A 15,410-nucleotide genomic window follows, 5' to 3' on the forward strand; every position below is an offset into this window, starting at 1 on the left:
ATTAATACTGACTGATTATAGTCTAGCTGATATGGGTCAAGATCTAATAGTCCGGGGTATAAAACAAAATTGACGTTTTCTGTCAATAAATAAGTTATAGTCACCATGTCTCAATCCATTCCTTGAAGTACATAAGGGCTTTCGGATAATCTTTCTCTCGTCATAGAATTATAAAAGTAAGGGAAGAGGGTGCACTATTATTTTCTATGGGTACAGTTAAAAAGTGCATCCTCATAACCGGCTTAATTCTCACCTGTTTTGTTGTGATAGCCTCCAAAAAGTGGTCGTTACCACAATTGCCGGCAACTTCAGTCTTATTATTGATGATTATAACTTATATTGACATCCAATATATTTCAAAATCAACGTACCACACAACTATTGCAAGAATCACATTAAACAATTTTGTGGATGCTCCATTTTAATAAATAAATGGACTATACAAATCGGCTCTTACAAGCAGTTTTGCTTAAATTCTACGTAAAATACATTCAAAATATTATTAATAATTTGTTATTATGCATATATTATACTGATAATATTTAAATATGTTTCTCTGTAGATTTGTTTTATTGACATAAAACAGTCAATAACGATTAAGGTAATTAATAATATATAATAACATTAACAATTCAACGCATTACATGCTGTTACTGAACTAATTTCAATAAAATAAATGTCAATGTTTATTAATGTATATCCCAAGTGAATGTTCAACGGTAATTCATTTGTATAGCAATAATTACAGATGTTTTCATGTTATCACGTAAATCGTAAATATAATTTTGTCTTTTATAAACGTAATTTATAATTGGCTAGTCGGTTGTCATGACGGAATTGTGAAAATCATTAAATCGTTGGCTAATACACAAGTGAGAAGAGAATTTATACTAATATAATAAAGCCGAAGAGTTTGTTTGTTTAATAGCCCATTTATTGAAGAAGTTTATAAGAAGAAGGCTATAATGTTTTTATAATTAAATTAGTTCTAATTAACAGTGTATCAATTCCTTGTTTTGAAGTACATAAAGATCCTGGCACAAAGGCCAAGCTTGACCCTGCTTTAGATATCATCATATAGGCGCATTATAAGGCTAAAAGAAGGCCCTATTACTGAGCGCAGTTAGCTAGTCCTTAATAGTGCTCCCAAACATGGTCGACTGCACTGCCGCTTGTATATTCTAACATTATGCTACGACCCACCGCGTGGAATAACTAGTATATTGTATATGGATTCTTCAATAGCTACTTATAAAACATAGAATAAGTCCCATTGCTATGCATAGGTTATTTCCTATTTTTTTAATGCTTAGATTACCAACTACCAAGTCGGTAGTATTTGCATTTAATATGCAAATTTCTTTTATAACTATTATATATGTATATCGTGAGTTTGATAGGTGTTTTCAAATATATTATGAGCCGAGATGGCCCAGTGGTTAGAACGCGTGCATCTTAAGCGATGATTAACGGGTTCAAACCCAGGCAAGCTCCACTGAATTTTCATGTGCTTAATTTGTGTTTATAATTCATCTCGTGCTCGGCGGTGAAGGAAAACATCGTGAGGAAACCTGCATGTATCTAATTTCAACGAAATTCTGCCACATGTGTATTCCAACCCGCATTGGAGCAGCGTGGTGGAATATGCTCCAAACCTTCTCCTCAAAGGGAGAGGAGGCCTTAGCCCAGCAGTGGGAAAATTTACAGGCTGTTAATATAATGTAAAAAAATATATATATTTACATAATAACACAACACATAAAAAATATGTATTTACATTAAATTATATTTAAAAAAATCATAATTTAAAAAAAAGTATGTGTACAAATGATGTCTAGAATTATCGCAAGAATACTAGCTTAAATTTTGAATGAACGAAAAGTGAATCAGCCGGGTATGTTGCTTCAACCTGCTTAATCAGAATCAAAAAGCTTAAATACATTCAGTAGTTCTAGAGATTAGTGTGTACTGTGTACATACAGACCAACAGAAAGACAATTTTTAAATGCTTTTTTATTCTGTTAGCCATTTTTTCTTTCGCCGTTTTTGTTAAATATATTTAACGTACAAACACGGTTTCAATAGCGCATGTATTTACATAATAATAATTTCGATTAAAGATTTATTGAGATACCACCTGACAAAGTTATTTTTACCATTAAGAATTTATATAAAAAAAACAGCTATGTGTAATAAATATATAACAAAACGCATCTGTATTTTAAGCCATGACACAAATCGCTTTTTTTTCCATTTGTAATCGCTGTCGCCAAAAGTAAAATGTCATCCGTAAATAAAACAAGAGTTGCGTTTGTTCACAAAAGAACTTCTTGACGGATATGATTATGTTACAATATATCAACATATATAAACAACATCGTCGCTTCTAGTCTGTACGTGTATCACTCAAATCTAGCTAGATAGATATTAAGATCTTCATCTTGATATCCTGAACCTTTTTGCTAAAAAACTTCTTTGGCGATGGAAGCGAAATTTTAAGTTTTCGTTCGAGTGCAACGTTTCTATGTGTAACGTTTGAGTAAAAGTTTTCTATGACAGAAATATTATTTTTGTAACATGTAATAAATTTTCGAGCTTTAATTTTAAGTAGCCGCTCCGTTCGGTCTTATCTGCGCTAAATATTACTGCTCCAGTGCTCGTATCGCGACGTTATATAGTTTATAGCCTTCCTCAATGAATGGGCTATCTAACATAATTTGTTTTTCTTTTTTTTAAATCGGATGACACATTTTTATATTTGCACGTACAAACAAAAACTTTTCAGCAACATAATATTAGTATAAATTATTATACGATCAATAATGATCATATAGGTATACCTAGCTGATAAAATTTATTTGATGTATTGTACAGTTGTCAGAAACAATCGATGAACAAAACCAGTGTGACAAGTTTGCCCACATTATAGTCACGAGTGTATGACAAAAGCTGTTGTAAAGTCACTGCCAATATTATAACGAATTTATGACCTTTAGTTACAACAAATTTCATTGATGCAAGCCGTTCGATATTTGAAAAATATCATTGATGTGGTCCTGATTTTCTCGGTATTTCTAATTTAGTATTCGTAATATATGTTGTTATCATATAAATTGTAGAGATTATTTTTTTAATTAAATTCGTGACTATTATTTCTAAGTACCGTCACCATTTTTTCTCGCAAGTTATCAACTTTTTAAACGAATCACATTTAATTACATTATTGGAACAAACATTTCTGATAACATTAGTCCCTCATTAGACGTTTTTATTATACGATATAAGAAGCGACAAATCGTGAATTAATTTGCATAAGGTATATTTATAATGCACTGCTTTAAATTAGAAACAAAATATAAAACATATAACATATTCTACAGATAACGTAAGTGCTAAACGTCTTACTCATGGTAAACTTTTTAATTACAAGTAATTTTAACCAAAAGTATAACATTATGTGACAGTTTATTTTGAACAATAATTACATTAATGATTACATTATTTTTTTCATACAGGCGACTAAAGTATGAAATACTTTTAACTCTATCTTAAATTATATTAAGCAATCTAAGTCTACTTGTAATTAAACGAATGATCAGACTGGTCAGCATTCTTTTAATTGAATTATTATGTTTAGATATATAATTATTAAAAAAAAAAAAACCATTTTATAGTATGTATTTATTGTATGTAATACGCAATGTACATTCCGAATAGAGTGGTAACTTTACAGTCAGTATTTATATTTTTGGAAAACATTATGCCTAAGTTAAAAATAGGATCATTTCATAGTAAATTAAAAAAAAAATTCGAAATAAATGTATCAAGTGTCATATCATATGACAAAAACTACGTCATGCGCTCGCAACAAACTCGTCGGATAAGTTTTACTACTTCATAAAGAACTTATTAACCGAGTCAATGTCAAAAATACTAAGTAATAAATAATGATTATACAAAAATATTGAGCTGGTAAGTTTTTAATGATATCAAATTTACACAGAATGTCATTGCCCTAACCCGTGGCACAAGGTTTGAATACATTTACGCGAAAGAAGAAGCCAGAGCCCGACTTGGAGTTATCATATTACATTGTATTATAATAATATTTACGTAAAACAACAGAAGATTACATTTTTATAAATATAAATCTTGGGTCTTTGGATGTTGTTTCTCAATGGAACTCGGGCGACTAGAATATTTCTAAAATAGAACGACCTAATTACTTTATTAAATTAATGTGAGTTTAAAACTGTAATAGACAAAAAAACTTGTTTAAATATAGAATTGGTATGAGTTGCTATGTGAACAGAAACAAAAACTCAGCGCAGATGAGCAGTTTTTGTTTCCATGTAAGTTCATACGCAGGGTTGACACATTTTTTTTCGTAATAATTTACACCTGTTTTGGGATAATGAAACTCATTTCAAAATTGCCTTGTAATATCTGTAAAACATTTCGAGGTTGAGCCGACTTAAGCGTATGGACAAGTTGCGGGTTGCCATGCAACCTAAATAATAATATATTTAAAAATACACACGATTATATTCGTAATCGATTTTATGATTCGTAACGGTATTATTCGGAACGTAAAAAAATTTGATAATATATCTTAATAACAAATTAAATATTATAACATTGACCTTCAACCTTAGTCCTGTCATTATACTAAAGAATTTTGACATTAAAAAAAAGACAAACACTTTCCGATTACCGAATATCGAGTTACGGGTATAACGTTACGCGTTATTTGCCGGTTGAGTGCGGCCCAGACTCAGGACGAGTTAGCAACAATGTTGCAACGATAGTAATTGTCTTATTGCTTTTTTACCGATAAGCCGGTCTGATATGGTGCTACCGCGGTACATTGGCCCCTTGACCGATATTATATCAACGCGGCCGATACCACGATAAATACTTGACTTTTTTTTTTCAATGTCAAAACTTAAAGAACGATTCAGTTATTAATCGGTACAACACTTCGTCAAAATAATCGATCGAAGAAATCGTTTAAATGTAAATTTCGGTCAGATTACCGGTTATTATACAAAATGACAGAAAATACAGATAAAACTACAGGTAGTACATTTAATTTAATCGCTAATCGATGACATTACTCATTATCGAAAATATATTTTTTTATTATTTAATTGGCACATGTGTTCAGATAATATCAATGTTAAAATGTTTAATATATGTACCATTAATTATTATCTTGAATAAATGCCACATGGATACCAGTTCTTGGCAATTCTATTACGATGGCATTAAAGTGTTGTAACGAATTTCGTATAAAACTTACGCTTACATACGAATACGTAGATAGGACAGAAGTTAAATTCGACGTTCATATTTTTAGTGTATACTATAGCTAGCTCCCCATGCCGACTAAATATGTTAAATCTATTTAACTGAAGAGATTTCAATAAGTTATAAATTTAAAAAATGTATTAATGATATTAAAAAGTAAGAGATTAAAAATATGTTTTTTTATTTTATTCAAGAGCGAATTAAATAAATAATTTGGTCATAAAATAATCTGGATGTTGACAATAACGGCCTACCTAAAGTTGAATATCGTAATGCAACTATGAACAACCCAGATGATCTCATAATAACAAAATATATTATTACCTCTAACTATTAAGAATATATAGTTCCCACAAAAAATATATACATACATATATATATAACAAATTTTTTACTATAATAAATTAAATGATTTGCAACGTTCTTTGAAATTAAATATATTAATTAATACTTTACTTTTCCATTCTGACTTTAGGTGTACAAAGTATGGAATTAATGCTACGGTTTTATTAAGTTATAAAATAAATAAACAAACATAATTAAAAAAACAGTATCGAGCCAAGTGATCTATCATCCGACCGTGATCTCAGCGTGCGCAACGTCTTTTATTCTTGTAAGATCTCTTAAGCCGCTGGTCCAAATTACAAATTGTTTCAAAGTTATAATATCAGTTATCTGTTAATTAAATAATTATTTTGATAATTATTAATACTATATTAATTTATTACGTAAGAAGATTTAGGGGGGGAGGGCGGTCGACCATTTCTTATGTTTTCTTACAAGGGAGTGGGAAGGAATCTCGATAGTTCTTACGTAAGATCAAAAAAATGCGAAAAGTTAAAAAAATATTCTTTGAAACATAAACATTAAAATAAACCAAACGTGTATTCCTTTTCTCCTATTGATTCTTATGTAATAAGAGTTTTCTCTCAGTCTTCAGGTCGTCAGTCCCCCTTATTCCGGGCATCCTTGTTCATCAAGTCGTGTTGTCGACTTTAGAAAATAATGTGTTAAAATTTATATTTTTTGCGGCGTTTCATTCATCACCGTCGTGACAGATTCGTATGAAGCGTGTGTGCTGTATACATGTTGAAGATAAACTGATAAGCAAGCGTTGTTCTTGATTTTAGTTCGTTTAGGATGACTCCCTCCTAAAATTATAAAGACAGGTTCATATTGCTCGAACTTTTATTCGTGAAACTGTTAAAATGCCTCTATTATTTAGTTACAATTTCATTCTTCGTCTAGTTTAGTCTGTACCTGTATGTTTTTTCGTGCAAATCAATGGTACCCCATGAGCTCAACGAACTACCTGGTAGTATATGTAAATGTTACTGTTGAGTTTTTATTGTCCTCGCTCCTCACTAATGTTTAATTGAAATTGAATAATAAAAAACTTTTCATAATTATTTTAAGAGAAGTATTAAAAAAGATTTAGGACACATATTTTTATTTTTATATTATATTTTTAGAATACATTGTATTTCCTACTTTGGGATACATTTTGAAAGGATTTGGAATTAACAATAAATAAACAATTAATGTCTTTATATACTTTTATTTTATATTTAATTTCAACGAAATTCTACCACATATCTATCCACCAAACCAAACTGGAGTAACTTGGTGGGCATATGCTCCAAACCATCTCCTCAAAGGGAGAGGAGACCTTAGCCCAGCAGTGGGAAATTTACAGGCTGTACATGTTGTATATTTTTATTTCTAAATTAACTTATCGTTAGACATAAATCGTTACAATTATAAAATATATTTTAAACATATTGACTTAAACATGTTTAAAGTTTTCCTTTATCTGTATTTCCAGATGGCGCACCGTTCCGCCGATCCCCCATCGACCTCAACGAGGTCCCCATCAACAACATCAAGGAGCGGCATCGAATAAGTGCGGGATCGATTCCCGAGTGGGACACTCCTGTGTGAACTTGGACTACCATTAGTGTTTAGATCTGTATAGACGTCATTTATTAACGCGTGCTGGTGACACCGGAGAGAGTACCTTATCGTAAAAAGTTTAGGCCTTATTTTATGATGAAACTCGCTTAAGTTTGAAACGCTGAGCGTTAAATATTTGTCACTTGCGACTTGTGCCAAGTGATGAATGAGTACCTATAAATATTTTTTACTTTCGGAACATTTTATCTTAAATCCATACGGTCCAGTGATTTTTAAGTGATACAGTGTATTTTTAAATAGCTCATTGCTTTAATGTAAGTATATTATGTAACGTTCGTAAGTGTTGTTTTGTCAAATATTGATAATAATAATTTCCAAAATTTTTTGTAAGTTTTGTATATATTTTTTTTTATTTGGTTATAAAACGAAATGTGTTTGAATATTTGTATTAGAGAGTTCTCATATCTGTCTCGTTATAGTGCATTCTTTATAAGATTTGATTTATTAGATTATTTATAAATGTGATAATTTCCCAAATGAACGATTTTTATAATGATATATATTAAATTGTGTAATTTTTCAATGTGTTCTGTGTTAAACTGTAAGAAACAGACTAGATACACGATGTCGAACTCGATCGTGAAATATCAGAAAATGACTGACGTTGATATCTGACATTACATATATCTCATCTGTAGAGCTATTCTGTAACTCGAAATTCACTGTATAACACGAGCGTGAAATTTCAGATGACACTGACGACAATAATTATAAACCTTATAGGATACCCGTATCGAAATGGTGTATCACCGTTAGTCGGCTGTCAATATTTCATGGGTGAGATACGAAGTGAATTCTTACAGAATCGCACTGCTGATCGAAACTTGAGCATTTTTTTCGACAAAATTCAGTCAAGTTTAATACCTTACTCATTAATATGAGGACGCTCCTTATATAAAACCTAAATTTTGCGATCCAATCGAACATCGAGAATCGAATTTATTTCCTACAAAACAATACTGTAAAACATGTGGCTCGTTTTAAACCGCCCCGTGATATTCAGTTTTTTCAAAGATATTTAATGTTAGACTTTTGATATTTAATAATGTGATATTCTATTTCGTTCTACGTACTCTATAAAAATCATCAAATATATGAGAATATTAGACTATTTCGACTAGTTTCCCGAGCTATTAGAAATAAAGCAAATTTATGTAAACTTATATTTAAACAGTCATTTCAACTCAACAAGATTTTAACGAATTAAGACATATGTTTAAATATCCATCGTTCGTGATATGTAAGATTATTTCCTACATGATTTTATATTCCCGCGATGGTTGCGCAGGGCGGAGCGATCCAGATACCGCCCTTCTGAATCGAATTACAGTAGTTGCAGTAGATTTTATCAGGGTTGCCAGCAACGGACGCCGTGGGAACTGGCCGCTATAACGATCCATAGCCATACCTTACAAGACGCTAAGTACTTTAATTAATATGTTAATATTTTTATGTTCTACATTATGTAATTTCTCAGTTGAAAATAATTGTTCGAAAAGGAATTAAATCCCTTATATTATATAGTAGTTATAGGAGGTTTTCATATTAGTAAACATATATTTAGTCAACGAATAAAATTGTATTTCGATTTCATGAAATAAATTGAACTGCATTGTGAAAAAAGTTTCAACCCACAGAAATACTAAAAACAGACAAAAAATATAAACATTATTGTCTTTTAATAATAAAAAAAAAAAAATCACTAGAGTTTCTGTGAGTTGGAACAAACAGTTGTAAATAACTTTTTAGCCCGCAACTGTCAACCCTGAATATATACGTAGCTACCTTACATACCGATTACTTATAATTTGAGCAAACACCAGGCATGACCACTGCGGGCATCGTACACGCCTTGATTACCTTTGATTTTCTATGCTATTCCGCATAATTTCCATTGGCTATACAGATTTTATGAGAACGTATCGAATTCTTTATACCGTGTGAAGAGCTATGTGAAATTATTTCTTAAATCCTTTTGTCTCTTTCATATTGCTGATATTAGAGTGAGTTAAAACATTGGACAATGTTTCAATAATTGTGTACTTATATTTTGTTGTTTTATAAAATTAATCCTCGTTATACGTGTACTGCGTCTTTTTGTCGTTTCTTGGTAATTGTTTACCCTTATATCAGACTATTAGTGCCTCCTTTTATCTATATAGACTTGGGTCCCATTATTGTAAACGTCATTATAGTTTGAAGTACTTAAATGATTAAAGATTTAAAGGTAACTGCTTTTTTTAAATCCTTGTTGGAACTTACCTACTCTATGAAAATAACTAATGTCTTATTTCTACGTCTAAACTTCTAAATTCCGACGCTGAACATATTTACTAAAATCTCATCTTATAAATAAAATACAGTAGTAGACGTCCCACGTGAAATAATATATTCCATCCAAAATCTATTGTCGCGTCCAAAATAATTCCATTTTTTCAAAATTAATTGTATTGATACAGTTTGTGATTCGGTTCAAATGATCTCAGTTTAATATAAAGATAAATTAGTGAGCTACTTTAAAAAACTATAGTTTAAAGTTTTTCTGTCTATAATAATAACGAAAGAGGTTATAATATCTTGTTTTTTTTTTTTTTTTAAACTAAAGTGTGTGTATCCGTGACAGATAAACTGGTTAAAGTTTAAAAAAAAAATCGATCAGTGATGCTAGAAAAAAATAGCACATGTATTGACAAATTGGCCCGGATGCTGACCTAAATAACTTTATATGTATTCAATTGCTTTCGATTGAGTTTATTTTACGTCTTGACTTTATACTTCCTACTAATATTATGAAAGTGTAATCAATCACTTAAACAAATTCTAATAAACATTTGCCATGATAGTTGATGCTGAAAATTAATAAAAAAAAATGTAGATGTATATTAAATTCGTGATTCAATCTCGAACATTCTATATTTCGTGGCATGTAGTGTTTAAAACTTTAATATCTAGTAACCATCTAAGATTTTTCTTTCTGTCAAATTAAAACTCTTTAATTAATTACAACAGGTTTAATAGTCAAAACAAAATCTACTAGCAGCTCAACTGGTACGGATCCCAAAATGTGATGTATTGTAATTTGTAGCTAGTCAATACGAGCTCTGAATTTATCGAATGGAAAATATTTTAAGATAAATTTAATCCAACTTTATGGCCAGTAATATTTTTTAAAGAAATATTTTATGTCTACACACAATAATCTTGCATCACATATTTCTTAGATTTAAATTCAATCATCCAGCTGAAAGTTAAAAAAATCGTCCTAAAAAAAACGGCCATATTTAAAAAAAAACTACGTAGCTGATAAAAAAACGATAATTTTTATATTCTCTAATAATCTCTGATTAAAATTTTATAGTTAGCATGTAACTTCGTCATTTTGCATAGATTATAAAACAATTGATTAGATTATAAAAATACATAGAGCTCCGTTCATTGTAAAATCAAAAGGGAACATATTATCTCTACATCCACAATACTATATTACAAAAAAAGGTACTTGGAAGGGCGTTTTGAGATACATACATACATATGTATCTTTTAAAAAGACTTGTAGAAGTGATCTTCTATTTGGATTGCGATTTATAGTATACTGTGTCTAGAGATAAAATGTAAACCAAATGACTATTTTAAACTAAAATATGCTTAAAATGTTATTCGAGAATATTAAAAAAAACGCCTTAATTAAATGTATCTTATTACCTGTGTCTTAATTACAGTAATCATACTTAACATGGCCTAATGATTTGCTGTTTGAGTTATGTATACTTTTATAGATACGAAATATGTACAGTGTACACATGTATGCGACGATATTTGTACTCATTTTAATGTTTAATTAAGTATTCGAATCCAGAAAAAAAAATTAAAATAAATTATTAGAATCCGCAACAATTTAATTACATTATAAAACTACGAAGATCTACCTATTTATTTATATACAGATTATACAAAGTGTAAACAAAATTATACACCAATTGAAAATAAATGTCAAAAATATTGAGGGTTACAACAGTAATAAAAAAAAGGTAATTACGGTCTTTGCTTTGTTTACACTTTGTACGGTACGGCTGTACGGCTTGTGACATATTCAAGAATTTTCTAAAAAAATAAATTAGCCAGAATATAGAATTAAAAAACCAATTATTTGAAATTATTTCTCTGTAATAAATCTAGCTAGCGTGTGTCATGTTTGCTATGCGCGCGAAAATGATGTACGTAACGCACTTTCTCATTTATATAGATTAAAAATAAAAATTGACTCATTCAATTATGAATATCTCTGAAATAATTGTAAAGCTTAATGGATATGTAGAAATATATTTTCTTTGAACAATTCAACGATACTTACTTAATTCTTTACAACTATAATATTATTAATAGTGCAATGTGAATTCCCATTTGTATAAAACCAGTTATGTCAAGGTGTAAAGATATTGTGTAAATTTTAAATCATGACCTTAGGTTTAATTGTAAATTGTGAATGAATCCTAATATTTTTTAAGATATTAACATTAAGTAGATGAATAGCCTTCAAGCAGTCTTTATTTATAATAATTGTCTTATATTTAAGTATAACTTTATCCGCCCATCAAATACATCACAGTCAACATAATATTCCTCATATTGATATAATCATACTGTCCATTTAAATCGTTTTTTTTTTATCCAGTCTTAAAGAATAAGAATAAAAAGTATTCTTGTTATCCTTTCCTAATCTAAAAAAGGTCGACACGATATTCGAGTTTTGCAGGTAATTCAGAGTTGATATATTTTATTAGAATACAAAATCACATTGAAATTTCATTTTAAATTAATATTTCGTCCACATTTTAGGGTGCTCAAGTCACAAAATTCCCACTAAAATGTTCTATAACTTAAAAATCCTTCCATTTACATAAGATATGATTCTTAGCGACATAATTATTGTATTTTCAACAGTCATTTTAACTAACAAATCTAATTATGTCTAGTGTGTAAGTGTAATAATAGGATTTTAATTACATGTCTGTTGAATGTCTGGTCCATATGATCACAGATTGGAAGACAGTTCAACTCATCTTTGCATGTACGTCATTACGCTCGTCAAGTTGGCAACTACTTTGAATCATCATTGCTCGTACCTTTAAATTTGCTATTAAACGATACTACTAGAAGGTATGATGAACCTTCACTCAATTGACAACAATTGTTTAAAGCTACAACTGGTTCGGATGAATGGTTCAGAATTATTGGCGTATAGTGATCGACCCTCCATCCCTCTATAAAACCACAATTCAAAATGATTAACATTTTTAGAAAAAATCTATATCAAAACAATAAAAGTATTATATTATCCAACCTTAATAATGTATAAGCGTGACCCCTCAGAGTCTCAGAGATCCCTAAAAAAAACCTGGCTACGCCAATATCTGGGACCTTAGTTTCAGACCTTAATATTGATTCAAATATTTTTGACAACAATATAATATGTATTAAAATATATATAAAAACTTTTGTAAATTTAGTTTTAATATGTATAATTTATGTAATATATTTAAGTAGGTATTTGAAACCTATCGGATACATTACCTGTAATATATTCGTCCGAACTTGAGTGTAATGACGTCATAGGCAATTGGAGCATAGGTATTTACGATTGTTATAAACATTTTTTTATACAACTGTTTTTTTATAAACTTTTCTTTTTACTTATTTTTAAAGAAATGTTTTAAATTTCCTGAATACATTATTTAATAATGTATAAATATATATATATATATGATACCTATGTTCCTGATATTTTTATTATTAACAATTTGTCACATGTACAATAATATATTTTTCAACGAATAACGTTAAGTTCTTTAGAAACGATCATTGTACTGTACAAGTTTATATTATTATTGTAAAACTATTTGTTTTATTTATAGATGAAGAGGTTTGAGGATTTTATTTAATTATATAAAACTGATATTTATAAACTACTTCTTGTCAAATAAACGATTTTAACGATCGTTTCTTGTCGTTTTTTTTCCTCTTTCTAAAGAAAATTCATCATCATCATCATCAGCTAATCGCAATCCACACATAAATGTCTCTTGCAAGGTATACTGAAGGTTGTCCTTCCGCATCCAGCAGTCCTGTGACTTTCTCGTACATATAAACTTACCAAACTTATCAAACTAGTAAAAAAAGTAGTAAATTATCTATGGGAAAATACTAGTGTCTTTGTATGAGTAGGGTCTATGCCAGATATATCTATTATAAAATTAATATATACATACATATATATACTAGTGTATTAAGTAGAGATTAACTAGAGCTTAACTAGAGCACGGTCCACAAAGAACTCAAAGATGTCCCGCCAAAACGCGCAAACCGGGGCAATGAACTAAAAAAAGGATCTTAATAACGTGATTTTTCACGCTCAGATGGAAAAAATAAATGATCAGAAACTAAACATTGCTGCTTTGATTGCTGCGTTGTTAAGGGAAAGGTTGAATTGCATTAAATTCATTTGATTGTTTATTTTTCTAAAACTTTAAAGACCTGTGGGGCTATTACGTTTAGAGCATTGCAAAAGTTTCTATCAAATATTTGTTGCTGATTGATTTCAAATCAAAACAAATCGAATCAAAAAAATTATAAATCAGTATTATGGAACTATTCAATAGCATAATACTCCATAATACGGATTTATAGACTGCAACATTTATAAATTCGCAACAAATATTAGATAGCAACAGTTGCTATGCTATAATCATAATAGCCCCACTGTTCCCTGAAATATCCTTCACATATTTTATCACAATCGTGATAGATAGTAATCGTCAGTTGCCGAGATGGCCCAATGGTTAGAACACGTGCATCTTAACCGATGATTTCGAGCTCAAACCCAGGCAAGAACCATTGAATTTTCATGTGCTTAATTTGTGTTTATAATTATGCTCCAAACCTTCTCTTCAAATGGAGAGGAGACCTTAGCCCAACAGTGGGAAATTTACAGGACACGATGCATGTTGTATCAACAATTTCAAAACTCCGTGATCTTCCACGCTACAAGATGTAGAGCAGCCACTTCACGCCTTCGGTTTCTTTAAAAAAAAAACTAAAGGTAAAACCGACAAAACACATAGAATAAGAATGAACAGAGTCGGTTATGTATAAATTTTCCGCAAAAAAAATAAAGCTATTGAGAAAAACTTCAATGATATCAAAACAAACAAAACGAAGCGCTTAAGCGGTTTAACATTTAAGTAGTCTTGTGTCCTATCTTTTTTTTCTCGCTAGAAAAATACTGTTACGCGTTTCCCCCACGTGAATCGGGGAGGTATGTGGGGCTCACCGGCGCTGAAGGCACCGCAATACCCACTAAAAAACCAGCGGTACCCTCTCCGTTTTTTCAGGGGGGCATCACAGGATCGCACGGGATCAAGGGGAGAAGGTACGCACAGCGCCGACGCCTTCTCCCCGGTCTTCTTCGGCGAAGTGAATCCTCACTTTCGCAGAAAGAGCTTGTGTCTTGCAGTTATATAACGATCTATTTGACATATACCCGCGTTTATGATGATGGTTTTTTTTTTAATTTTCTTTAAAACGATGCCTTATGCGCGAAGTATTGTTGTGTCCAGGGACCAAACCTCTACCTTATAATATTATGACACTTTGTATACTCAAAAATCTTGCGACTGAATACCAAGCCAACCCCATTTTTATAATATATGTGCGTAAGCGGACGAGAAAATGGGTCTGATATGATACATTTGTTTGTTTATTTTATAATTAATGAAACAATTATTCATTCTTACCCAAATCAAAGCTATAAAAAAAATGAGTGGGACAAGTTCAGTAAGTCCTGGGCCCTGATTCTGCATGCCACAATTCGTAACGAGCCAAAACGAGTGACGTAATAGCAAGCTAAGAAACACAAACGTGTTTCCGTAACCCATCGAGTTGTTTTCTGAAAATGGTATTCTGTACGCCATAAGACATGTAGTCTATGCTTTTTTGAGAGATTTAACGAGGTACAATCGGATTCATTTCCTATATTTTAACATTAACACCGGTTTTTTTTTCTATGTAAATTTATTTATTTTTCTTAGACTAAAACCAAATATTTTAACATAAAATATTACTAAAATGTA

At 30.5% G+C, this 15,410-nt stretch overlaps 2 protein-coding genes across 4 annotated transcripts in view; one reads left to right on the plus strand and one right to left on the minus strand.

The window, feature by feature from the left end:
- LOC113396128 (protein doublesex) overlaps positions 1-9,874 on the plus strand; it is a 165,820-nt gene extending 155,946 nt beyond the window's left edge. For all 3 annotated transcript variants that reach the window (XR_010309443.1, XM_064217856.1, XM_026633938.2), the window contains one exon: positions 7,136-9,874. Coding sequence is in view for 1 of the 3 variants with exons in the window: in XM_064217856.1 (XP_064073926.1) it covers positions 7,136-7,251 (116 nt within the window). In the remaining 2 variants the exon portion in view is untranslated. The remainder of the gene's footprint in view (positions 1-7,135) is intronic.
- Positions 1-15,410, minus strand: part of Uxt (Uxt prefoldin-like subunit) — a 313,647-nt gene that overhangs the window by 198,052 nt on the left and 100,185 nt on the right. The window lies entirely within an intron of this gene.

This window comes from Vanessa tameamea, chromosome 19 (assembly GCF_037043105.1).
Source record: "Vanessa tameamea isolate UH-Manoa-2023 chromosome 19, ilVanTame1 primary haplotype, whole genome shotgun sequence".
NCBI classification, from domain to species: domain Eukaryota; kingdom Metazoa; phylum Arthropoda; class Insecta; order Lepidoptera; family Nymphalidae; genus Vanessa; species Vanessa tameamea.